At 29.5% G+C, this 26,330-nt stretch overlaps 1 protein-coding gene across 1 annotated transcript; it reads right to left on the reverse strand.

Moving 5' to 3' along the window:
- Nucleotides 1-11,000: 11,000 nt before the first annotated feature.
- LOC111290630 (uncharacterized) lies at nucleotides 11,001-12,938 on the reverse strand. The gene has a single exon (XM_022882023.2). The coding sequence runs from the start codon at nucleotides 11,698-11,700 to the stop codon at nucleotides 11,101-11,103; it is 600 nt and encodes a 199-aa protein (XP_022737758.1). The 5' UTR covers nucleotides 11,701-12,938; the 3' UTR covers nucleotides 11,001-11,100.
- Nucleotides 12,939-26,330: the final 13,392 nt, after the last annotated feature.

Below are 26,330 nucleotides of genomic sequence, written 5' to 3' on the forward strand. Positions count from 1 at the left end.
TGATTGAAATTGAGCTATTCGAGCTAACTCGATTAAGCTTGATTAATATATAAAAAAATTTTAATTTTTATACTCGAAAAAGTTCGATTATTTGTGCTCGAGCTTGAGATCGAGATCTTTTATAGCTATTTTTTATCAAACCTAATAGATATTATATTTTCAAGATAATAATAACAACAACAACAACAACAATAATAATAATAATAACTTACACAACAACCAAATCCAAACAAATAGAAGTCTCATCAAATGATTCAAATACAACACATAAATATAAGACATAATGAAACTTAGAAATTACAGTCCTAATTGGAAGATATTAAATATCCAAGCAAATAAGTCCACAAATAAGTTACAACAAACCAACAACAATACATATGTTACCTTCACAATATTATGTCTTCAAATGAACATTGAGCTCATATTGTTTTTCAACAAACCTACACAAAAGAATAATTACAAAAAAAATAAATTATAATTAACAATAAGAATAATAGTAAAAACACCCATGTAAGAAAAAGATTGTAATATTATTACAATGATCAATAACTTTAAATTTTTAACATTAGCATCAACATAGATTTTATCTTGTCAATTGCCTTATAATCAAAACAGAAAAATATAAATAGTGTCTTGTCAATTGCCTTAACATGAGTTTTTGTCATTAGTTAACCTATAGTTCATAAACTATAATACAAAAAACTCAATCTAGACTAGCTACCACCTATTTTTCTTTAGTAATGTTGTGACAAATTAAAGGTATTTAATAATAATATTTCATACATGTATAGAAGACATTAGAGATCCTCACTTTAAGAGATTTTAAGTGCAATCTCAATTGATTTCTTCTCTTTCTATATAAATAAAGTAAAAGAAAATGATTGTTAAAAATTAGATTAAAGCAATGATAGTCACCCAATAACAAGATAATAAAAAAAAAAACTCACTTTGTTCTTTTTCTTCACTCTATGAAGATTCTGACACCAATCGTCTCCACAAAGTAATGCTTGCATTGTGTCATGAGATAAAGAAGCATGATAAGTATCAATAACTCTACCTCTTGCACTAAAGGTAGCCTCTAAAGCCACTGTAGTGATAGGAATAACAAGTATATCCTGAGCCATCTTAGATAAAATACGGTACTTCAAAGTGCTTACTTTCCACCATTCTAAAACATCAAACTTAGTGTAATCTTCTTCACAGTAAAGCAGCCCTTAGCTAGGTAGACATCTAGATCATATTATTATGGTTGAATGGCTTCAACTGATTTTATATAATTTGTAAATTGAAACCAACCAAAAGAAGAAGCTTTTATATTCATAACACTAACACCACTATCATGCACTTAAGTTTTAGCATTATGCTCATTGCCAAGTTGATACTCACGAGCATATTCCTCATAAATCTCATAAAGAACATCTTGAACTCTAGCAATATGTTCTTTTACTTCTTTATCAGGGTACATTCGAGGAAAGCAAAACTTAACCACCCTTATTTTGGACATTGGATCCAAGATAGCTGCTATAGCCATTAACAAATTACATTTTTTTCAATACTTATCAAATTTACTTTTCATCTTATGAACCATTGCTTGAACAAATTCATTTTCATCATCAATCCTTTTATCCAACAATACTTTCACATGATAAACTTCATTTAGAAATAAGTTTAAAGTTGGATAATTACTTCCAGAGATGATTTTAGTGGTTGAATTAAAAACTTTTGAAATCTCACAAACTTTCTCCACATTTTCTCAATCTTCATGACTTGGACAACATTCATAATGAGATTATCATTTTTTGAGTCTTGGAAATACTTTTTTGAATTTGATTGCAGTCGATAACATCTCGAATGTTGAATTCCAACATGTTTTACAATCGAAAATGAGTTTTCTATCAGGCAACTGTAACTGTTGTATTATGTTAGAAAATGAGTTAAGTCATGCCTAATTCTGATTAATAAAATTGAAACTTTCATGAATATCACCAATCCAATTCCTAATCTAAGAAAGGCCATCTTGAACCATGAGATTTAAAATGTGTACATAACACTAAACATGAAATAATTTTCCTTCGTAAAGCAGCCTCTTATTTCTTGAAAAAGTGTTTTTAAGAATTTTAATTGTCACATCATTACTTAAAGCATTGTCCACAGAAAGTGTAAACACCTTGTTTTCAATTCTCAATTCCTTTAAACACTTAAAAATACAATCGATAATCTCAACATCGTGATGAAAAAGAGGTATGTGAATAAAGTTAATAACATGCTTTTGCAATCTCCAATTAGAATCTATAAAAATGTGCTGTAAGAATCATGTACTTAATCTTTTGATTACTTGATTTTCACAAATCTGTTGTCAAACTAATCTTGCTGACAGTCTTCAACAGTGCCTTTAAGTTCTTGTTTACTACTTCATAAACTTGCATGCAATCTTTTTTAATAGTATTGCATGATATCTTTTCCCATTCAAGCATCTCACGTTTTTGCATCATGTTAAAACCTCTCTTCTATAATAAAAAATAGATGTTTATGCATAAGTATCCAATGTGCAACTATCTCTCTCATTTTTTTCATATCAAACTTGTCATCTATGAGAGCAAGTGGTATCTGTACATCACCACATGTGTCTACTGGCTGGAAGTTAATCATATATTGTTGATTTTGAAAAATTTTTCCCTTAACACAAGTTATCAAGTGCCTTTTAAATTAAGTTATACTTTTACTTGCATTTATTGCTAGCTTATTCTTGAAATGGACACACTCTTCTTTTTTAGAACCATTAAGAAGAGTGACTTCTTTGAACTCTAACCAAATAATAGATGCCTTTTACTTTTTTTTTTCATTACCTTATTCACACTCTTCAAGGTTAACATCATCACATTCTCAATAATTAGCATCGGTGACTGATGTTTTATCTGTGTTACCATCAGTGGCATCTAAAGCTTCATTCATTGAATCATTACCATCATCTGACATAATTCGGCTAGCAAAAGAATTTGTTGTCAGTTGAAATGGTATAGAGGAGATATCTGGTGTGATTGATGACATATTAGTTCCCTATAACAAAAAAAAAAAGATAAATTAAAATAATAATTCAATTTTGAGATCAAACAATAATGCGAACAAGTTGTTAGAAACATGTGCGGTACATTCTTTTACGAGAAACATGCCAAACAAGTTGTGAAAACAAATTATTGGAAGAGTAAGAAATTTTATTATTTGGGAAATACACTAATATTGTAGGAATTTTAATAAATTTAAGATTAGCTACTTCAATAATAATTTGAATTTCTAACTGTCACTAAAAGTACTGATATAGCACAATCACTAGCACAGAAGTAAGATGTAAAGTATAAGAAATTATCAAAATTAATGTGAAGAGCAAGGCATGGATAAGACAGTGTTGACCTTCAAACTTTCTTTTCACCTCATTACTATAGGTTCAAAATGTGGAATACTAGCACCTCGAGAAAGCAAGGGGGAAAAACTCAAATGGTATGTCTAATTTATTCATTTTACTTTCATCTCTCACAAGTAAAATAAAGGTAGTCCACTTACCCACTCAAGGTTTCTAATCAAAGTAGAAATTGAATGCTTTATTGAGGCTAGTTATAAAGCAACCAAAAATGTGTGATGATCTAATGCCAAGATATAGGGGAACCAGTAAATGTATTATACATCATTTAGTCTAAGGATGCAAAAGTTGTTTACTAAAGAAACTGTGGTGAGTTACAATTACAGCCTAAACTAAAGGATGCACCATATAGTATTTCATTGAATTAGAATAGTTTTAAAATCAAAAAGAGAGGCTACACTTTGTTTTATTTTTATTCTTTATTTCTCTTTGATCTTTTTTTTGTTCACAATAAAAATTATGACAACAAATGGCTTTCATTGTAAAACTATGACTTTCTAGTAGATCTTCATTTTCCTTGATCAATTTATTGTTTATAATCACTTATATTTACCAAGTATTGAAGTATATGGGGGAAATTACTTCTAATTAGAGTTCCTGAAACTATTGTTCAAATTGATGTGAATCTATTAAATTTGCATTGTTCTAATGATGTTAAAATTCATCACCAGCCTGTAACAAATGGATACCTTTCAAGTCATACTTTTATATTTTATTCTTTTGAAATTAGATATTAAGATTTTAAAGTATTTTCTTTCATAACTTTCTTATGATTTCTTCATATATCTCATAGGTTAGGTATGTAAAGGTTGTCAAAGATTTTTGTATGAAACTACTAGGTAAATTCTTCAAAATCTATGACATATACTATCGGATTTCACCTAGTCTTCCACCTAAGTTGACAATCTAGTGGCAAAATGATAATCAGGCTTAACGTGTAGCCTTCATTTTCTTGCTGTAAAGGTAGGGCATACTTAAATGGTGCTATTACTTTTTATTAACTTAGTATATGGATAATTTTGCAGTTCTAAATTTTCAAAGGTAAAGCATGCACTGAGATTAGGGAATTTGCATTGGGCTTAACAAAGTGGCTTACCCAGACAACTCAAGAGACTTTTGGTGATTTTAAAGAAGTAGTTGAAAAAGATGCGACAAAAACTGCAATTATGGATGGAATTGTTCATCCTTTAACCAGCTATGTGATTAATTATGTAAAGTTTTTATTTGAGTAAGTTCTACTTTCTTCAATTTGTAGTTTATTATTTTATATGTTTGGGCAATGATAATGCATGCTTTCGATATGCATTAGTGTAATTGATAGAATTATTTCTATTACCATAACCAAATTCCAAACTCCTTCTCATTTCAATATATGTTCAATAACAACATGATTATTGTATAATATAAAATTGAAAAGACATAATAAATCCATAAAAGTTGTGAAACTTACTTATACATACAGTATTTGAACTCTTAGCTCCTTATAAAATTTTTCTCTCATTCTTCAAGCTACAAGACAGAAAACACAAAAGAAATCATTAAACCAGACAATAGAAACATATTCATACAGCATCATAGTAAAGAAAGATTTTACATACAGGATCACTTTCATATATAAGCTCGTAACAAGCCGGAGAAAGGCAATTTAAAGCATAATTCTCTTTTGCTATTGATGAAGATTTACATTGTCCACCCCACAATCCACTGATTTCATAATCAAATAGAAAAAATACAATAATCAGTACAAGTAAAAAAAAATCTTCTTGAAAATTATTGCATCCTGCTAAGTATCAAAACCTAAAATTTCCATATCCATTCATCATCTTCACTTAAAAATATATATATATACAAGTCCCTCTAATGGAGGGGAATAAAAGTTGAATTGAGAAAAGATTCAAAAACATAATTAAAGTTTATTAAAATAGTCAATACAAATAACTCTATCTAAGATTTAATTAAATATTATGCAAGAATATTAAAAAAAATTAGATTTATTTCAATTCAAATAAGCATAAATTTAGCCCAATTGAAGAAAAATATAAAAACCTAAAATTAAAGGAGAAAATAAAAAATACCCATCTGTCGATATCAGCATAACATTCACTCTTCTTTTTCTTAATATCAGAATCTTGTGAATCACCATTAAAACAAACCAAGTAAGAACAAAACACAACGAAAGGAAAAAAAAAATCAAATTAAAAGGAAAAAAAAGAAAAAAGAAAGAGAAATTGGGTGTACTGTTATGAAATTACAATGGACTATCCGAAATTCGATCTAGCCCAAATCCCCTTTCTCAACTGCTATTCGAATATCATTATTTGGAATCGAAAGCAAGACCAACAAGCCCTCAATCAAGTGAAAGACTTACGACTTTGAATTGAGGATTGCTAGAATCTGAAGCTTTTTCAAGTCTTCTGGGCATAAAGGAACTAAACACTACACTATTCTTTTTATCTCTCTAGTTCGAATGCTTTGATGCTTTTAATAGAGAGCGCAGTTCCAGCAAAATTCTAATCAGACTATTGCTCGTACCTAATCACTACTTAAACCCTTGATGAAACTGATGGAATGAAAAGGTACCGCTTGGTGAGATGAGAGAGACGGAGAGAAAGAGTGAAAGAAAAGAGAGAAAAAAGAAAATAAAATTTTAAGGTTTTTTAGGTTAAGGGTAAAAAAGTAATTTTATAAATGAAATAATAAAAATATATATAATAGAAAAGCTTGATTAGGCTCACGAGCTATTTAAGTCGAGTATTAATATGCTCAAATTCGACTCGTTCAATAAGTCAAGCTACTCGAGCTCAGCTCGATAATTATCGAATTGAATTCGAGTTTTAATTGAGTCAAATCTGAGTAGCTTGTGAGTATTAATGTATCATTTTCACCTCTATGTTATGCAATCGATGTGAACCTGAGGTTGATGTGAAGATTTGAGCACCATTCCCTAAATCTTATATTATTAAATTGTTTACCATTATCCATTATTATAGACTGAGATAATTCGAATCTATAGACTATGTTTTTCTATACAAACTTTTCAACTTGTGCTTTCACGGTGGTGGTTAAGGCTTCGGCTTTCAATCATTTCGTGAAGTAATCTACTACCACTAAGATAAATATTCGCTGATCTATGGTTGGGGTGAGTGATCCAAGGACGTCAATCTCCCACTGCATGGATGACCATGGGCTAATGATAAGAGTAAGCTCGATTGAAGGGAGATGTTACACATAGGTAAATCTCTGACACTTGTCACATCTCTTCATCAGTTTAGTCATATCCCTTTTGATGGTGGGCCAACAATAGCTCTGCCTCAATACTTTATAAGCCAAAGGCTGAGGTCTGAGGTGATTTCCATATATTCATTCATGTATTTCTCTCAGGACGTATTCTCCTCTTATTCATCAACACATCTTATGTATGGTAGACTAAAGAATCTTTTTTATAATTTTTCTTCAATCATTATGTATTAGATTAACTTTCTCATCAATGTTTTAGCTCAGACTTCATTGGGTAGTACTTTTGTGGTCAGGTATGCTTTAATTGATGTAATCTAGGTTTATTTCTCTATGACTTATCCCACGAGCTTATCCTCGGTGCTTTTATACACTAGCTAGAACTTCGTCTGGACTTCTCATTGCTATTTTCGAAGCCAATTTAAACAAAGAGTTCGTTATGGAATTTTTTAACCTTGGCCTAGGGCTAGTGCTTTGTCAAGATATTTTTGAATTCCATCTTCTTGAGCTCTAAACTTTCTATTTACCTAATTGACCACCAATTGGGAGGCACTATAAACTGTTATCTGTTGGATATTCAACTTAGCTGCCAACCTTAGGCCTACTATCAATGTCTCATATTCTACTTCATTGTTGGATACCCTGAACTTGAATCCCAAGGCGTATGGGTATTGTAACCTTTTTTCGGACTGATCAGAATGATCATGATTAATGCTATTTGTTTTCTTTTGTATTTTAAAATTTTACGTGAGTACTGGTTAAAATAACACCATTGATTCAAGGAAAAAATAGAGTGTTAGAGGCATATAATGGTTAAAAAGGCATAGTGGTATTTTTTCTCCCTCAATCTTTCGCAAACAATTAGGGCTATTTTTGTCATTTTGTGTCGACCTGACTAGTCAGATCGGTCTGACATCTCAAGTGCCACCTTAGCTCGGTCTTATCCTAATTGTTCCCTTTTTATCTCCCTCAACTTATCTATAAATATGGAGACTCAGGCACTATAAAGTAAGTTCATCTAATTCATATCTTTCTCTCATTTTTACTTTCTCACTTCTTTTTCGATCTAGTTCTTACTGACTAGCGCGTCAAAGTGCAAATGTAGACAACACCCCATGCCTTTGTCTCTAACCGTCTTTTTTTTTTTTGCATTTACAAAAATACCTTCAGGTCAGAGCTCAACACCAACACTAAGGAAAAGAAGTCAGAACCATGAAAAAATTTAACTAGATACTCAATTTAAAATCTAATGTTTTGAGTGTTTTTTCAATTAAAATTATTATTTTTAATTTGATTTAATTTAAAATTAAATGTTTTTAAATTAATTCAAATCAAGACATTGTAATGAAAGGTGGTGCAATTTGGCGTTAAGTTTAATATTAATAGTTAAGTCTTTTTTTATAATAAAAATTTTTATTCCTTCACAATTTAAAGAAAATTATACCTAAATATTTAAAAAACTTACCTTAAAACCAAATCTTTAAGTATCAATTTTTCAAGCATTTCGTTAAAATTAGTATACTTTTACTGTTGTCTTTGCTTTTAAGCTCATGGTTTTCATGACATCTCGATTATATTAAGAGAACAAAGACAAGCAAAGTAAAAGTTTTGGTACGAAAGTTTTTGGATAATCAACAACCAAGGGAAAAGATTAGGAGGAAGAATTCAATAGTTACAAAACCTAATAAATCCAAACAATCAAGCAACCAAATAATAATTTTACTAAATCTAGAGAAAACAAAATGAGTCACAAATACAAAATCATGCAACTATAAGTAAAATCAATAATTACTCATAAGCAAGCAACACTAAAAGAATCCAAGCAAGATAAATACATAATACAGAAATACAATCATACCCAGAAGCATTCAAAACAAAAATAAAAAAAAAATCTGTCAAATGAGTTTTTGTTGAGGGTGTAAAGCTTAGTTATTTTTTTGAGTTTTACTTCCAGGTTTATGGCAAATAGGTGGAAGAGAAAATCATCTGTTATTTTTTATTTGTTTCAACCATAATAAATGGTGGAGATAATGGCAATAGTATTTAATTTTAGTTTAGAAGGGGTTTTAAGATTTATTTTTTTTTTTAGCCTATATATTCCTCATCAAATGGTGAGTTTTGGATATATATTTTTTGGTTTTATATTAGTAATTTAATTCAATAAAAAAAATGAATGAAGGTAATATGCCTTCTTAAGAAAAGAGTTACAAGTTCATATAGGAAGGAAAAGCAAATGAATAAAATCATATATAACTTAATAGATCCATAACTATGACATAAAGTAATACAAATAAAATAATAAGATAACTTTAATAAAATAGTTTTAATAAAAAGAGGATATGATTCCTTTCCCTTTATCAAAGTATTTTTAATAAAGTTGACATGATTTTAACATAAAGTAGATATAACGTAAACTTGACACAAATTTTGATGTAAAGTTGATGTTAACAAAAGCTTATGTTTGATTTGTCACCACCAATCTTGTCTCATCATAGTAAAGGTTGCACACTGAACAAATTGAACAAAGTTACACACATAATTATATATATCTTGGACTAGAATAAAGAGATTCTTTCACTCTAACTATTATTTAAAGAGGGAATGTTGAGAGCAATGCTCTCAAGAGAAGATGAGATGGAAGTTGTCTGCACTTTGAATAAAATCATAATCAAAGGTTTCTTAGAATTGATCTGGATCAAAATTATCATCTTAATCAAATGGATCTTAGGAGTTTTGCCAAACTGATTCCTTAATGACTTCAAAAGGTTTCCAATATAGGTTCTATTCAACTGGACAAGAATGATCAATTTCAAATCTTGTAACTTTAAGAAGAGGTTCTTGTCATGCACCATTAAATCTAAGCTCATAAATCTTTTTGTCAATTTTGAGTTGATAATTATATACTAAGAAATAATTGTCCCATAGAACATCATCTTGAAGTTCTGATCAAATATAAGGAGGAATTTTTTTGTTCATCTCACAAATTCTTCTTTAAAATTCTATCTACTTTTAAGGGCGATCAAACATAGAATTTGACAATAAATATTATATTGATCCGTCTTGCCTCTAAGTGGGTTATTGTACTTAATGTGACCTAACTTCACAACTCACCGTTATAAAAAAAATCTTATTTTGAATACATCTGTATTCTAGAAAAAAAATTGCATTCGCAAGCTTTTAATCCTTAATTGGTCACAAGCTTTTAATCCTTAATTGAGACCAATTAAGGTGATAGTTTTAATCGAAAAACACTCAAACATTAAATTCCAAATTGAACAATTGGCCAAAAAAAAAATTTCAAAGCACTTATTAAATGTAAAGACAAAATAGTCCAACTCCGTTACCATTTAGTCATTTATTATCATTTAAAAACTTGGGTCAGTATTTCGTTTTTTGATGATTTCTTGCGCAAGGCCGATGAATAAAGCGGCCTAATTCAGCCTCTGGAAATCTGACCGTCCAAATCCATTGTCCGATAAGCGAGCTTAAACCTGGCCCGCTCAGCATAATCATCATTCAAACGAACCTCACTCAATGGATTTTGTTGTCAATTTGGATTTTTTTTTTACATAAAACTGTTAGAAATTAAACTCTGATAATTAAAATTTAAAGTTTATCAAACTTAACATTTATCAAGTAACAACACAGGCCACGCTGTTATTGATTTTAGAAATCCATTTTTAGTTTAATATAGCTTTTTTTTCTATTTTTTAACTAATTATAACCGTCATAACATGATAGCGTGCACCTACCAAGCATCACAATTTCTGTTATATTCCCTTTTTCTTTTTAACTTTCTAAGGAGGTAAATATTAATTGTTTGCATTATTTTTTTTCCTTTAGTAATTTTCTTTCAATTAATCTATGAATTCCATTGGAATGTCTAAATTTGTGGCATGTCTTCAATGTTGAAGAAAAAAACAAAACCATGGAATTGTCTAAAAGAAATAATTAATGTGATAAAGATGATAATAAACAGGGCAGATAGTACGATTCATCCTTTAGTTAAAATTGAAAAAATTACAATGTACATAAAACACATTCTCATATAATACTATCAATATCTGTAATTATCATGTATAATTACGGTGCAGAACGGGTCAAAGGATCTTGAATTTCTATGTTTGTCACAGCTTTTTTTTTATCGAACTAGTCATTTCATTGTTGTGACCTCTCGAAACGTTTAAATTTAGACTGATGTTGGGCATAATTAGCGGAACAAAGAAAAAGAATTTGGAAGCATTACTTGCTTTTTAGGACAAAAATGTCTTAAGCTAGAATGAAGAATTTGTGCCATCTCGTTGAACCTACAAATTTGAACATTAAACAAAGGAAAAGCTCAAATAAATATACGAAATGACATGCTCATACTAGTATTTTAATTGTTTACATGGTCTAATGAAAAAAAAAAGGAAAATTAAAATGGGGAAAAATGGTAAGAAGCTGTAATTTTATATGTCTAACAACAAGCCATCTTTGTTTGAGGAAGCGTTCCTACTGCTTGACAGACTCCATTGATCTGAGAATCCAACAGATGTTGAGACCCCATTTCCGCACTTGGCGACAGTCCTAACACTCTCGATCAATTCCTGGGTACGAGCTTCTTGTGACAAAATTTCCAACAGCAGTTCCGGGCTGATCACTAGCTTCACTTTCCAAAATCCAGGGTTGTTGTATCTGGAGAACACATCAGTATGAGACCTCTTCAGAGTTCCCTGATAATCACAGGACATCCTGTAAGGAGCAAAAAGTGAAGCCGGGTTGCTGTTCGACCTCACATGACCTTCTCGGACAATCTGGCCGCTATTACCAGAAGTATCTTTGCTGTTAAGTGGAAGTAGATAGTATGATTTTCCAGGAAGGAGTTCTTCATGGTGAAAAAGTGGCTTCCAAAAGAGATCATGGCTACGAAAAATAGCGTGCCCAGGGAATTCATCTGTGATGCTTCCTGCCGTTAGTGGAGCAGAAAACTCCATGACTCCACCGCTTGAAGTTATTACTTTGATCACTCCATCACCTTCTCCAAAGCCTCCAAACAGGCAGTTCCCCATCTTCTTGACATACAACAATCTAAAAAACCAAAGTAGTACGACTTCGTCTTTTGTCTTTGCTCCTCCTCCTTGTAACTGTAAAATGGAGGAGTATTAAAGGGAGGGAAAGTTCTGGAGGGAAAGACAATATATCGTCGGTGGGATTCTTCTTTAGAGCTTCCTCGATCAAACCGCTGATAATACAAATCCATAAAAGCATAAAGAAAAGAGGAAAGAAATGCGACCATTATCAGCATTCTTATTACTACTCCACATCAGATGTTTACTCGTGACTGGTCCAACTATTCATTCACTGAAAGCAAAGGTTTTTTCTTTTTTCTTTTTTTAGTATTTGGTATCATGGGCAAAATAAACCAGGCCCTCACCAGTCATTACATCACTAGCTGCTCCTAGGAAAAAAAAAAAGGAAGTGGCTGAGCTAATTCTTGGTTCCTTTGGGACCCATATAGCCGGAAAATCCCAAAGATCAAATGGGAAATGGCAAAGTTAATCATTTACGGGGAAGCAAAAAGCCATGGTCAATGAACAGAGCAGTCCCTTCAAGCTTCTTTATCACTTTCTTTTAACAAAGATTTCGTCCCATAACTTGACAGCTTTGGAAGCTAAAGGCTAAAGTAAAATGTGAAAGAGACAGAATCACATCCAATCTGTTGGGTTCATTATAACAGAATTCCCGGTACTTTCCCACTGCAAGAATATTAAAGTCTTGTCAGCGTGGATGGTTTATAAATGTAACTGATGCCTTTCAGTGCAAATTTAATCCGGAAGTGACAAAGAAGCTACAGAAGAGACAAAAGAATAATGGAAAATTTTAGGGAAGAAACAGAGGATAGTGGGAGACCACAGAATGCCTGAAAGAGCCGTTTGTCGCATTCTATGTCGAACTCCACTAGCTCTATATGATATGCTTTAGGGCATTGGCTACTTGCAATTTGGCGACAATCAGGTTTCTTAATGGTCAGCTAACTTTGATCGTTAAAAACATCAACTTAATATGAATTTTTCATTTTTTTTATAGTTCCTTTTGTTCATTGTCAAAAAGTGGTTGATAAAAAAGCTAGGCTCAAAGAAGAGTTGGAGACCAAATAAACCTTAAACCAATTAAAATGCTTCTGCCATTATCGAAGCTAATATAGCGTGAGCAATCCACAAAACGTTGGATCCCAATATTTCATATGGTAGGTATTGAGAACACTAAACCAATATAAATTAAACGCATTGCTGAATATTGCATAGGATCTAGTTATTTTATAAGACGGACAGACGAACACCAAAAAAAGTTGGGTGTCTCTCACTTTTTTTCTGCACGAGAACAGGCGGCTCTTAATGCTAAATCAGGGTTTAAAGTGAAAAGATATTTACAAACCCATATGCATTACTAAATAGTAATAATTTAATGGTATTACTCACAAATGAATATATATATATATATATATACAAATATATTAGTTAATTTACTCAATAAGAGTATAAAAACCCATAAAACAAAAATAAATCAGGTAGTATGGAACTGTGGTGGATCATTAGATTGTATGTTCAACCCATTATTCAACTTTATATCACTGAATGATCAATTATCAGAAAAGCCTGGCCTAATCGAGAACAGAAATTATCAGGTGCTACTCACTTCCCTCGGGGATGGTTTCAAGCAGGGGTTGCCACCTTCTAACAAAATCAACACTAGACCGTCCTTCCCTATGGACTCCCGCAAGCATTTCTTCTACTGATATCCGCTTGGAAAGCAATTCTCGAAGCTCCTGCTTTGTTACAAGTAGTCTAATTTTCTTGATGCCACCATTCGTGGCGTCCTCTGGATATGCAGAACTGATAGCAGGGCCCATGTGTCTTTTATACTCTGGATTAGTACTCTCTCTATCTGTTTCCAGAGGACTTGAAAACTTTCCAGGCTTGATCATAGCTTTCTCAGAGCAAACTTCTTCCTGGGGATTATGGGAATGCAAGCAATTGCCCATGATTGGTTAAGAAATTCAAATGGAAAGGCATTACAAATAGAGTGATCAAAGCCGGTATATTGTTTGTACTGTTATGAGAAGTTTTAAGAGGACAAGTGAAGTGATTGCTTTATGTTTTGAATCAACGTATCGTAGATGAAAGGTGCTGGTTTGTTGTGCCTTTGTGTACGTTAGTTGCCAAATGGCCCTGCTTGAAGAACTCAAATCTTAAAAGAACTCCAAACGATAAACATGACAAAGGATAAGCCTAAAGCTACGCCTAAACCCAAAATTCAAATAATCTACTATCAAACAGCATGATTCATCTGGATAAAGATAAAAACGTACTTGAGTTTTCTGTAAAGAGATAATTAAATTTGTTTTTAAAGATATCCCCATTCCCCATTGCTGAAAAATCTAGAAAAGTTGGGATTAAAAAATGTATTGACGTACTCATGCAGGCCAGGCTCTCATGCGTCAGAGCCTGATTACAACAACTCCGTGGAAAATAGTTTTCTGAACAAATCAGGGTGTTTTCTTGTTTTTGGTAGGAACAAATCGGGTGTTGAAGCAAGAGGCTTGCCTCGAATTCTTTTTCCACTAGTATTTTTGTTTTATCTTTCTCACATAAGTAATTGACTTGATCAAATTGCATGTGGTTGAAAGGAATTTTTATTGGGTATGTTTTAACTTGGAATAAGCAAGACCAGAAATTAAGAAACATATATACACATAAATTAGTAATTTTCATTACCAGATTAGTACTAGTTTTCATTATAATTTATTACTAGAATACATGTATAGCTGTACTTATTTTTCATTATAATTAATTAGAATAGATGTATAGCATTAAAGATTAGTACGCCTAATTTGTATTATAGAAAAAAATTAACTGTCCTTGCGTGGGCGTCGTTTTTGCAAAGGAACCCTACGAGGCTAGTCTCTATAGCATGCCCTTTTCCTCTCAACAAATTAGGGCTGATTCAGGTCCACCCTAAAGCTTGGGGTTGGGCCTCGCAAATCAAGTAAGATTTTCCTTTTCGGTAAAAAACCCGAAAACGTAGTCAGTTCCCTCTTATTCGGAGTATTTTGTAGCACCATAGCAATTGGAACAGAACTATCTTGTCGATGGTCGGACCATATTACATGATGAAGATGGAAAAATTTTATGGATCCAAATATCAGTAGTGTATCTTGACATCTAATTTTGAAAGAATCAATAAAATATATATATTTTTTTATTTTATTATTTAAATTTGAGAGTCGATATCAAATATAGTATGCGTTTAATTTCTATATTTACGTTTATGTATCAAGCACATATATTTCAAAGAAAAATGAACTTTTCGATCAATTAGCTTAATTTATTTAAAGTTTTATCAAACAAAAAGAATAACAAAAATATAAGAAGATAAATACCAACTAAAAAAAATCCATTTTTGGTACTTCGTTGAAAAGTTGAAACCTTGTTAAGAAAACTATAAATTTTTTTTTTTAAGTTTACATGAATGTGAGTTAATATTTATTATAAATCTATTATTTTTAAGAGTTAATGAATAATAGTTGTGATTATAATAAATAGATAAATAATAACGTGATTTTAATTTTTTATAAATTATAATATTTAAAATTAATTACAAACAAAAAATAAAATTGACAAATAACAATTTAACATGATAGTTAATTAAATTGAATTTAAATATATTTTATATATAATGTAATATATATTAAAAGGTTGGAGAGAAATAAAAACAATAACTTATGCAATTAAACTTCTACACTTACTCATAAAAAGGCATATCATGCTGTTATATTAAAGAATGAAAGATGCTAAGATCATTTTTTTTTTTTAATGAAGAATAAAGTATGAAGTCTTAAAAAGTTAAAAAAGTTGGAAACTTATCATCAATAGTTGTCAATTTTTTAAACGACCATGATTAGCCCCATTAATGTAAAAAGATTTTTAAAAGCAGCTCCTTATTTAACTGTCCTAGCATCGCCATTAAAGGATTTGCAAAATTTTGTAGGTTAAAGGTCCCCTCAGGCTCTAAAGGCGCTCCGCCTCTGCCAAAGATATTTATTTTCTTTACATTATTAGAGCTTTATATCATCAATAATAATGTAGAGGTCCCATGTTGTCACTGCTCCGGTACCGCAGGAACATCTCCGCCTCTGGATGGCAGCCCTCGCTTTTGACCAAAGTCTTAACATGACTTTCCTGACCATGCCATAGTTGAATTGAAGGTTCAAAGTTGAAACATGAAACAGACTAAGCTCTTAACATGACTTTCTTGATTGTGCGATAGTTGAATTGTGGGTTCAAAGTTGAAACATGAAACAGATTTGGAACTGTTTTTATATGTTACATCGTGTTATATGGATAATATGATATAAAAGTAATATTAAAATTTTTTTAAAATAATAAAATTTAAATTTTTAATTAAAATTAATTTATAAATTTAGTAAAAATTTTAAAAATATATTTCATATTTAATATATCATGTTAATTTTTCTTTGAACAAGAAGATCTAAATCCATTTGCTATCTTTAACGCAAAAAAATCAATGTTTAAGTTATTTAATTATACAACATAATGCTTTTCTTTTGAAGATTTTTAATATTATTATAAATTTTAATTTTCTTAATTCCATCGTTCAAATTCTATAAAAAAAAAAATTATGTATTGAAAACCACTTGATATTAACTTGTTAATAATAGGTAAGTTGTCATGATGTCAATAATGAGGGCTGCGATTAACCCATTATTTATAATTTCCTCGATCTTCAAATAAATTATTATTTTTCAACAAAGCAAGGAAATATATATATGTGTGTGTGTGTAATGAATAAGAGACCGACTTAAAGTAAAAAATCCAAACACGTGGAAAACGTCAGCGAAAAAGGGTAACAAAGCAGGAATTCAATTGTGATTGCGGAGACTACTCAGAATCACAGGGCAAAACAAAGATTGATGATTAATTGATTTGGAAATTGGAAAATTTTGTTCAGTTACAACAAAGAAAAAAGGAAATTGCAACACTTTGATTTAAAAAGTTTAAGCTTATCGTAGCACAAAGAAATGGTTTTGCTTGCGTATGGCTTGCGGCTTCGGCATCTGCATTAAGTTGTAGTTACGCAATGTCAACTCCGCCTGGAGAAATTAACTCATGCCAGGCTTGGGTTAGGGTCTATAGGCCAACTTGTAGGATTTGGCCCCCTCCTTGCAATCCTATCAATCTTTTTCCTTTTTTTTTTTTTGTTTGAAATTTTATTAATCTTTCCAATAATTTTATTGATATTTTTTGTCAATTTTTTCTAGTCTCAAATTGTGAACGATATTGATCACAGACGAAGACGGTATCCAATGCTCTGTAGTCTATCCCGCTTTCGTCATGTTTGAAAATCGATATTCCACTTTTTTTTCCCCTTTATCTTGAAAGGAACACCACTGGAATACTTTGGAACCTTAAAATTTTAACTAGGAACAAAAAGATGGGTAAGCAAGTGACCCAAACCCAAAAAAGAAAAATTACACTTTTAATCTTTATGGTTTGTGTGTTTTTAAATTTCAATCTTTGTGAGAATCCAATTTTCTTTCATTTCCTTCGTGTCTTGGGTGTGTTTGGTTCGTGGTAAAATTTTTTTTTTCGGGGTTGTGTTCCATTTTCTTGTTGCTAAACAAATTTCTTAAGTTGAAATTCAAATTTATTTTTTTTATATTGTTGATTGAAATTCACGTGTTCTTTTTATTCAAAATCTTGCTTCAAAACAGCGGTCGTCTCTGTCTACATACACTCGGTTAGGTCCACGTTATATTTTCATCCTCTAATCTGTTTATGGGTTTAACAAAAGTTAAATTGTACATTAGATTTTTGTTCTTTGGAATTAGTTTTTTTGTTTTAATGTATTCAAATTATATTCTTATCTTTTAATTAATTATAAATTTTAATTAAATTATTAATAGTTTAATTTTTTTTATTAAAATTAATAACATGATCTTTTAATTTATTTGACGTAATATTTTTAATTACATAACAATTAATTTTATTGACGTATCAAGTTCACGTGATTAAAAATAATAACATGATAAATTTTTTTGACACATCTACATTTTTTTACGTTTAATTTTTTTGAATTGAACAACTCATTTTTGTACTATAATTAGATGGTGGAATTAGTTATTTATCATAACGTGTGTTCAAATTATATATATTAATTAATTATTAAATTTAAGATTTAATATAATATAACAAATAAAAACATAAACTATTAATTCAACTGTGACATTTTTTTTATATTTAAATAATTTTTTTGGATATTTGAATTACCAATCAAACTTATTTTGACAAATTAATTTAATTTCAAAATTAAATTATAAGCGCAATATAATCCAAATTATATCTTTTCTTTATTTTCTTTATTTATTTTTTTGATCTTTTTCATTTTTTTGTTAATTTCTATTGTCAATATTTTTGAAATATAAAAAAATAAAAAAAATTAGATTAAGTAATTAAAAAAAAAAAGACAAAAACATAGAAGTTAGATTAAGAAATCTATAATCAAGAAACCTAACAAACTCATATACACAACCAACAATAAAAGAAATTGTAGACATATCATTTTGTCCAAAATTTTTTCGATATTAAATGAGTTTTGAATTTTATCTCGACATTAGGTTTTAAAATTATTTTTTGATCAATTAAGTTTTAATTGTGAAATTGGATTTTAAACCCAAATTTAAAGGCCTAAAAGTGTTTTATTTATTATTTATTATTATTTTTATTTATTTTTATTATTTAATTGGTGAAAGTGAAGAAGTCCAAGTAAAAAAAAAAGAAAAAAAAAAAAGAAGAAATTAACAATTAAAAAACTAAGAAAAATATGAAATTTTTTTTGGAAAGATTGATTTGAAAAAATTTTGAAAATTCAACAACATTCGACATGATAACACAATAAAAATAAAGATAATTAATAAAAACAATAAAAAGCATTTTTTTTTTGAAAAATTCTTTTTTAAGGGTTTCAAGTTTAGAACTTTTAAGGCATTGTGCTTAGTTTTTGCTTTGGACAATGATACAAAATGATGATGTCGATGTTCGATTTTTAGGTATTGGTGGTTTTTGGATAAATTTTTTCTACAATTGTTGAATTTTTCAATCACTAGTTTCTAGAAATCTCATTGAAATATGAGTTTTGAAAGATAATATAATAATATGATAAATAAGATCATATATTGAAAGAAATACAAATGACTTACTTGATTTGTGGAAGCACAGCTTAAGCATTTTTACAAAAGTGTTACAAAAGTGACATCGACTTAATTCACTAGTAGAGGACAAAATCAAGCATTCGAAAATTGTCCACTAACTATAATGTAAGTCCTTAATCATCGAAGCAAAAGATTCCTCAGAGAGTTTCCTTCTTTATACTAGTCTCTTTCTTTTCCTCTTTTGTTGTCTATGTGACTCATCATATATTCCTACACATATAAGACTTTTTTCATACTTGGATGAACATTCTTTCATCTTTTTTTTTTTTTATTTTGACCAAACATCATGCTTCGTTTTGATAAAGAAAGTGACTACCATTCTTGTCTTATTTCATGATGGTTGAATGCCATCTTTTTTTTTTTTTTTATAGTCGAATGCCATTATTTTAATAGAGAGAAAAGGCAGCATTTTCATGGTTTAAAAACCATGTATTACTACCTAAGGCAGTTTTATATGAAGAGGCAAACCGCCTTATGCTAATTGTCACATATTAGGCGAACCAATGCTTCAACATCTCTCACTTACACATAATGAGTGACAAACTCTCATTATCGAAAGAACATTTTATTTGCTCTTTATAAATGATTCATACAAGAAAATAAGCCATGCAACCAGCATATTTTGAGAGCTTAGTTGCTATATGATTGTTAGGTACATATAGCAGCTCAAAATTGCATCTAGTCACTTATACAATTGTTAGGTATGTATAGTAATTCTCAATTACAAGTAAAGCAAGTATATAGCACCCTAGATCCATTCAGCCACATTTCAAGTTTCTTGCAATCTCTATTTTATCATATTGTGTGAGATAATTGTGTATTCATAATTATGTTCGATATCTCAAATATAATTCATTGGCTTGTGAATACAACTAAATGTGACACCAAAATGATCTTTCTTTTTCTAAAATCTCTCCATTTTAATTAAATTGTTATCCAGATATATTTCATTAAATCAAATCATCTATAATCATTGGCAACATTCTATGATAGCTAACATTAATCTGAAACTTTAAGAAACAAACGAAAGTCCTTAAGGGTACTACATATGAGATCCTTTGATATTAAGAGTTTTACACAACAAGAAGCAAAAATCTATTATTTGTTTCCCTAGTTGGTCAAATAATACACATGTGGTATGAAACACATGTTATGATATTATTCTTCTTTTTTCATGAAACGTATGTCTTTATCATTAGATATCAATACTATACAAGTGATAGTTTACATACTCTCAGTATCTAACTTGAGTCAACAACTCAACTAGATTTCATATAATCAATTGGACTTCCATCGAGCATTTAAAACAGACAAAGTGAACTATGAAAATTATTCACTTTCGGTCATAAATCTCAATATCAAGTAACTTTATCTTGATCCCTTATCAAGGCAATTTTATTTTAAGATTGGGCTCTCGATCCATAGTTTAAAACTAATCTCATCTCCATGGTACCAAACCATTGAAACGATTACTTATGTAAGAAAGTCAATCATCTATCCGACATATCTTTCAAATCATATCATATATATACATATACATATACATATACTTATACATGTGTGCATGCTTTTACGAAATAAAATACTAAAATTTAATGGCATTAATCACATTCAATATAAGTCAACTCAAATGAGAAAATTATAGATTATTCACATAGAACATCTTAGCATGTACATCCATATCTTTGTAACTCTAAAGATTTCATATGGCTATGAAACATATTTCTAGTCATGGGCTTAGGTAATAGATCTGCAATTATCTCTATGTAGAACTGTACATGTTAACTTTCTTTTGTGTAATCATGTCTCTCATAAAATTATACTTGATATCTTTATGTTTGATCATTGAGATCCGTTTGTGAATGCGGTTTTTGTTTGACTATCACAATTCACTAATATTGAGTTAGACTCATCTTTTTCAATTTTCAAATGATTCAAAAATCTTATAAATCAAACAACATTTTGCACATGGATAGTATTGTTCAAATCTCTTTCTTACTGATCTAAGATATAGCTCAATATTCAATAACAAAAAAAGGTAGATTTTTTTTTCATTTAAATTTCTTCTCCAATTGCATCCATATAGCCAATTAAATGCAAACCAATTTTTTGATAGCACAACAAATAATCCACAATGCCTTTATGATACTTTAATATCTCTTTCATGACTTTTCAATAGGATTGACCTAGATTGAATTAATATCTGCTTATTATGCTCATGGCATAGCAGATGTTCAACCCTGTGCACATCATAATAAACATCAAGCTTCCAATAGCATAGAGTAAGAAAATTTTGTCATTTGTCCTTTTACCTTATAGAGTCCTAAAACACAATGTTTGGCTCAAACCTTCACCTGTTGCCATAGAAGTATCAGTTGGCTTACGATTTTGCATACTAAATCATTTAAGAATTTTTTTAATATATTACTCTTATGAAAGATAACAATTTCTTGAAATGATCTTACTTGATTCATAAACCAAGCATGTAAATTGTTTGCACATCTTTTATTTCAACTTTGAGGACAACTAATTTTCACCATAATGGAATACTCTTTATTATTTCTAGCCAATAGTATGTAATCAACATAGAGTGACAAGGTCATAAGCTCGTCTATAACTCTTTTGACATATGTGCAATGATCTACATCAATCATAATAAAATCATATAAAATTATCACTTGATGAATATTAATATACTACTACTTGAAAGATTCTTTAAGATTATAAAATGATCTTAATCATCTAAACACTTTTGTGTTATTTACCTTTGTCAATGAAACCTATAGATCTTTCATATAGATTTTTTCTTTTAGGTTTTCGTTTAGAAAGGTACTTGTCACATTCATTAGATGTAACTCCAAATCTAAATAGGTTACAATGTTAGAATTATGTCCTTTAGATAAATCAATCAATTCCTATATATTGTTTAATCTTAGACTTCATCTTTTTTCTTCCATTGTTTTCATCAACTTTTATTTTTCTTGACTTATGATTCTTATAAAACAAATTCAACAAATTTATCAACTTTAATCATGCTCCCATTTAGATAAGATACTGTTGGTTATGATTAGGAATATGCATTAATTTATTTGTAACTTACCAAATTATTTGCATCTTTAATCTCATAAAGAAACATTTCTAACTTATCACACTCTTATTTGAAAACTCATTTTTAAGAAAAGTGACATTCCAAAATTCAAAATTCGTTACACTCTAACTCAATTATTCACTTATGAACACATATCCTTTTAGAATATTTAGAATATCTAATAAATATACTTTTTTTGCATTGTAGACCTAAACCTTGTCATGTTAATAACGAACTCAAGAACTTAAGAACATAGACAATATAACCTCAAATTCTTAAGTTATTGAAATGGGTTTTCTACCAATCCATAATTCATAGAGAGTGGTTGTAATTGAATTGGATAAGACTAAATTGAATATATAGATAGTTGATAACAATACTTCACCCAAAAAGTGATTTGCAAACTCATTTGGGCCAATATTGACTTTTTTTTCTCTTTATAATACCATTTTATTGTGATGTCATTGGAAAGGTTAATTGCCTATCAATAATATTTTTATCACATACTTGTGTAAACTAATCAAGCAAGTACTCACATCCACGAACAGTTTACAACACCTTAATGTTTTTATCTAATTAAATTTTCACTAAGTATACATACTTTCTAAAGATTTAAAAGCTTTAAACTTGTGAAGAGTCAAATAAATAAAATTAATATGTGTGTTATCATTTATAAATGTGATAAAATATTAATCTCTATTGCATGTCCTTACATATATTGGGACACAAGTATTAGAATGTATTAATTGTAATGAAAATTGAAATATAGTTTCTTTATCAAATAATTTTCTTATCAGTTTCCTTGCTAGATAGTTTATACATAATAGTTTATTAACCTTATCATAAAAGGCTATGTAATCTCTCTTTTGCTAATTTATCCATTCTTTGTTAACTCATATTCCAAGTCTAGCATACCAAGCATTCACATTAATATTGGCATCATAAAACCATTTATAAATATCCAAATCCATAATGATTTGTTTTCAAAAACAAATCCATATCAGTTTTATTGAAATTCATAATCCTAGACAAAGAAAAATAGTGACAGAAACTAAATTTCATCAAATATCAAGAGCAAACAAGACATAATGTGTGATAAGGGTTTTTTCGCCTATACACTTGTAGGTGTCAACTCCATTTACTTCAATCTTTTAATTATTTCTTACATAAATACATTTTGTTCATGTCTCATGCTACATGATTTATGGTCCATGAGTTTTTTTTTTGTCTCATTATATTCACAAGTAAAGTGACTCTTTTTACTACAACTAATGTACTTGACTTTAACTTTGTTCGTTTTAGACCCAACCTTGAAACCATTCTCTTTACCACTTTGACTGCTCTTTGATCTTTTAAGAGCTTTCTCTTTATTCCTACCATGTGGCCTACGTTTGAAACTCATAGTTTTTTTTAAACATATGTATGCCATATACACAATAACATTAGGCTTAAATGTTTCTTATACAATCTTTCTCTAATTGAAGATGACAAATAGCATCTTTAAGAGTCCTTATACTTTTATTGTGGGTCAAGTGTACCTTAATGTGCTCTAAATTATGTAGTAAGGACTGAATTATAGTTTGAACCTCTTGTTCATCTGTTAGAGTGTGATCAATCTCCTTTTTTTTTTTAAACAAACTTTGCGGTCAAAGCACTCAATATCTGTTTTAGCAATATTATGCTACTTGAACTCACTTGTCATATCATTCTCTATACTGTTTAGCAATGTAATATGAGCAATGAAGTTTTCTTTATCCGAACTTCACAAGCCTTTGGTCCCTTCTATGTTCAGACGTATTCTTATGCTCAGACTCTACAAGGATAATGTTTAGAATTTCAAGAACATATTGTTCTTCTAACACATACTAGATTTTCATATTCCATATTTCATAATTATCTCCATTCAGTAACCAAATACTTAAATACAAAAATCGTATTCAAAGGATAATTCAATATTGAGAGATCCATGCACTAATTAATGCCTAGCATTACATACACCTATTTCACTATAATGTCACAAATAAAATAATGAAAATCATTCACATAAAAATGAAACTAAAAGGTCACTATGTTCGCATCAAATTTTATTTTTAATGTGTTTGATTATCACTAATTTATTTCATTATGCAAAATCAACTATTCTAAGATAAAACAAATTAATTATCTTAAAACTCCTACTAACCATAAGGTTACCTTCAATCAATGACATACATTAATTGTAATTCACATAGATAAGTCTCATATAACATGTACATATTGAACACATAAACAAATTATATCATTAAATATACACATTGTTTATTAAACTATATTCTCATTTAGTATGTATCACTTATCTAGTGACTAGAATAGAATCCATAAATTACTATGACAATTCTACATTCTTATTAGTCATTCATAGAGATATAAGGATTTCGTATATGACATTAAAGAGACTTGGGCTAACAAAGAAGGTCGTATTCCTTTTTGTTTTTTTCTTACAAAATCTCAAAATTTTTTTGTAAAAGTTGTAACATTAAGGCACTTCCTCTCATTAGATATCCAAAGATTTTAAAAAAAATTCTTTTGTCTTAGTGTAAGGGGTGTATCTATTCATCATTATGTGTATGTTTAAATTCTCCTTACATGTATATTGCCTCACAAGATCAACTAGTTAATTGTCATTAACTATTGATAATATGACAGACAATATCATTATCATTTGAATCCATTTGGTGTTGCTTTAATTCAATTAGTAGCCTTGTAGCTCTAAGTAATTACTCCTAAGTCGTTATAATAATAAGAGTTTTTCCAATCATTTTTATGATTTCCTGTAACATATACACAAAAAAAATTCATGAACACACATAAATCTCATAATGATAAAAACATATTTTAATCATTTTTATGCTTTTCCTACTATTAAAGTTAACCAAGAACTTTTAAATTTTTTTTACAAAACATTTATTTATTTTTTAAAAAACTTTTTTTATTTTTCAATCTGATAAAAAATCGCATAAAGCATTTGAATTCTCTAAAAAGGTATTCAAATACCTATTAAAAAAAGTTAAAAATTGAAATTTTTTTTAAGGCATTCAAATGCCCTGTCAAGTTTCTGAGTTCTGAAAACTTGATCCAAAATAATTCAAACGACAATGGCAACTTGCATTTGAATGTTTCAAAATATTCACAACAACTTTTTATAACAAATTACACACTTTTGTATTGTACTTCCATAAATTTATGGATGCATTTCAATAAAAACTCAAGAACATGTCAACAATGTCGATGTTCCAAGATAAATACTGAAACAACCAAGAATCAAGTCAACCCGACTTTAATAGCAATTAAAGATAATATAATAATATGATGAACAAGATCATATATCGAAAATAATATGAAAGACTTACTTGATTTGCGAAAGCACAACTGAAGCATTTTTGAGAAAATGTTGCAGAAACGACATTGACTTTATTCACTAATTAAAAACAAGATCAAGCATTTGAAAATTGTCCACTATACCAAAGCATGAGAATTTTCTTCGCTATATTAGTCTCTCTTTTTTCCTCTTTAGTTTTCTATGTGACTCATCACATATTCTTACACATATGAGGCTTTTCTTTTATTTGGATGAACACTCTTTCATTTTTTTTTTATCATGACCAAACATCATACTTGATTTTAAAAAAGAAAGTTACTGCCATTCTTATCTTATTTCATGATGGCTGAATGCTATTTTCATTTTTTTTATATGGCCAAATGCCGTACTTTTAATGGAGAGAAAAAGCAGCATTTTCATGGTTTAAAAATCATGCCTAATTGTTCAAGATAGTTTTACATCAAGAGGCAAATTGTTTTATGGCAATTACCATATATTGTGGTCAGGCCACCCATGAATGGGCGAACCCATGCTTCAACAAGTTTGTTGAATGAAATTTGTAAAGAGAAGTGTGAGAAAAACAAGAATAAGAGAAACGAAAAGAGAGAAATTAAAATTTTTTTTTTATAACAATTGAAACGACACCATTTTAAAAAGCAGGTTTAGTACAACTCTGTGTTGATCTATGCATTGATTTTGTTATGACTCGACTTATTTGCATTGAAAAGTTTTTTTTGTTTTATTTTACTTATTTTACGTCAAATCTTAAATTTAATAATTAATTGCTATATATGGATCAACTTTAAACACACATTAAGGTAGATGAACTAATTTATTATTTAATCAAAATATAGAGACAAGCTGTACAATTTAAAAAAAGCTAATGTGAAAAATGCTAACGTGGCAAAAAAATTGTCATGTTATCATTTTGTACCATATAGACTTGACATGTTAATAAAGTTAA

Source organism: Durio zibethinus, chromosome 11, assembly GCF_047325235.1.
Source record: "Durio zibethinus cultivar Kanyao isolate XHJ-2024 chromosome 11, ASM4732523v1, whole genome shotgun sequence".
NCBI lineage: Eukaryota > Viridiplantae > Streptophyta > Magnoliopsida > Malvales > Malvaceae > Durio > Durio zibethinus.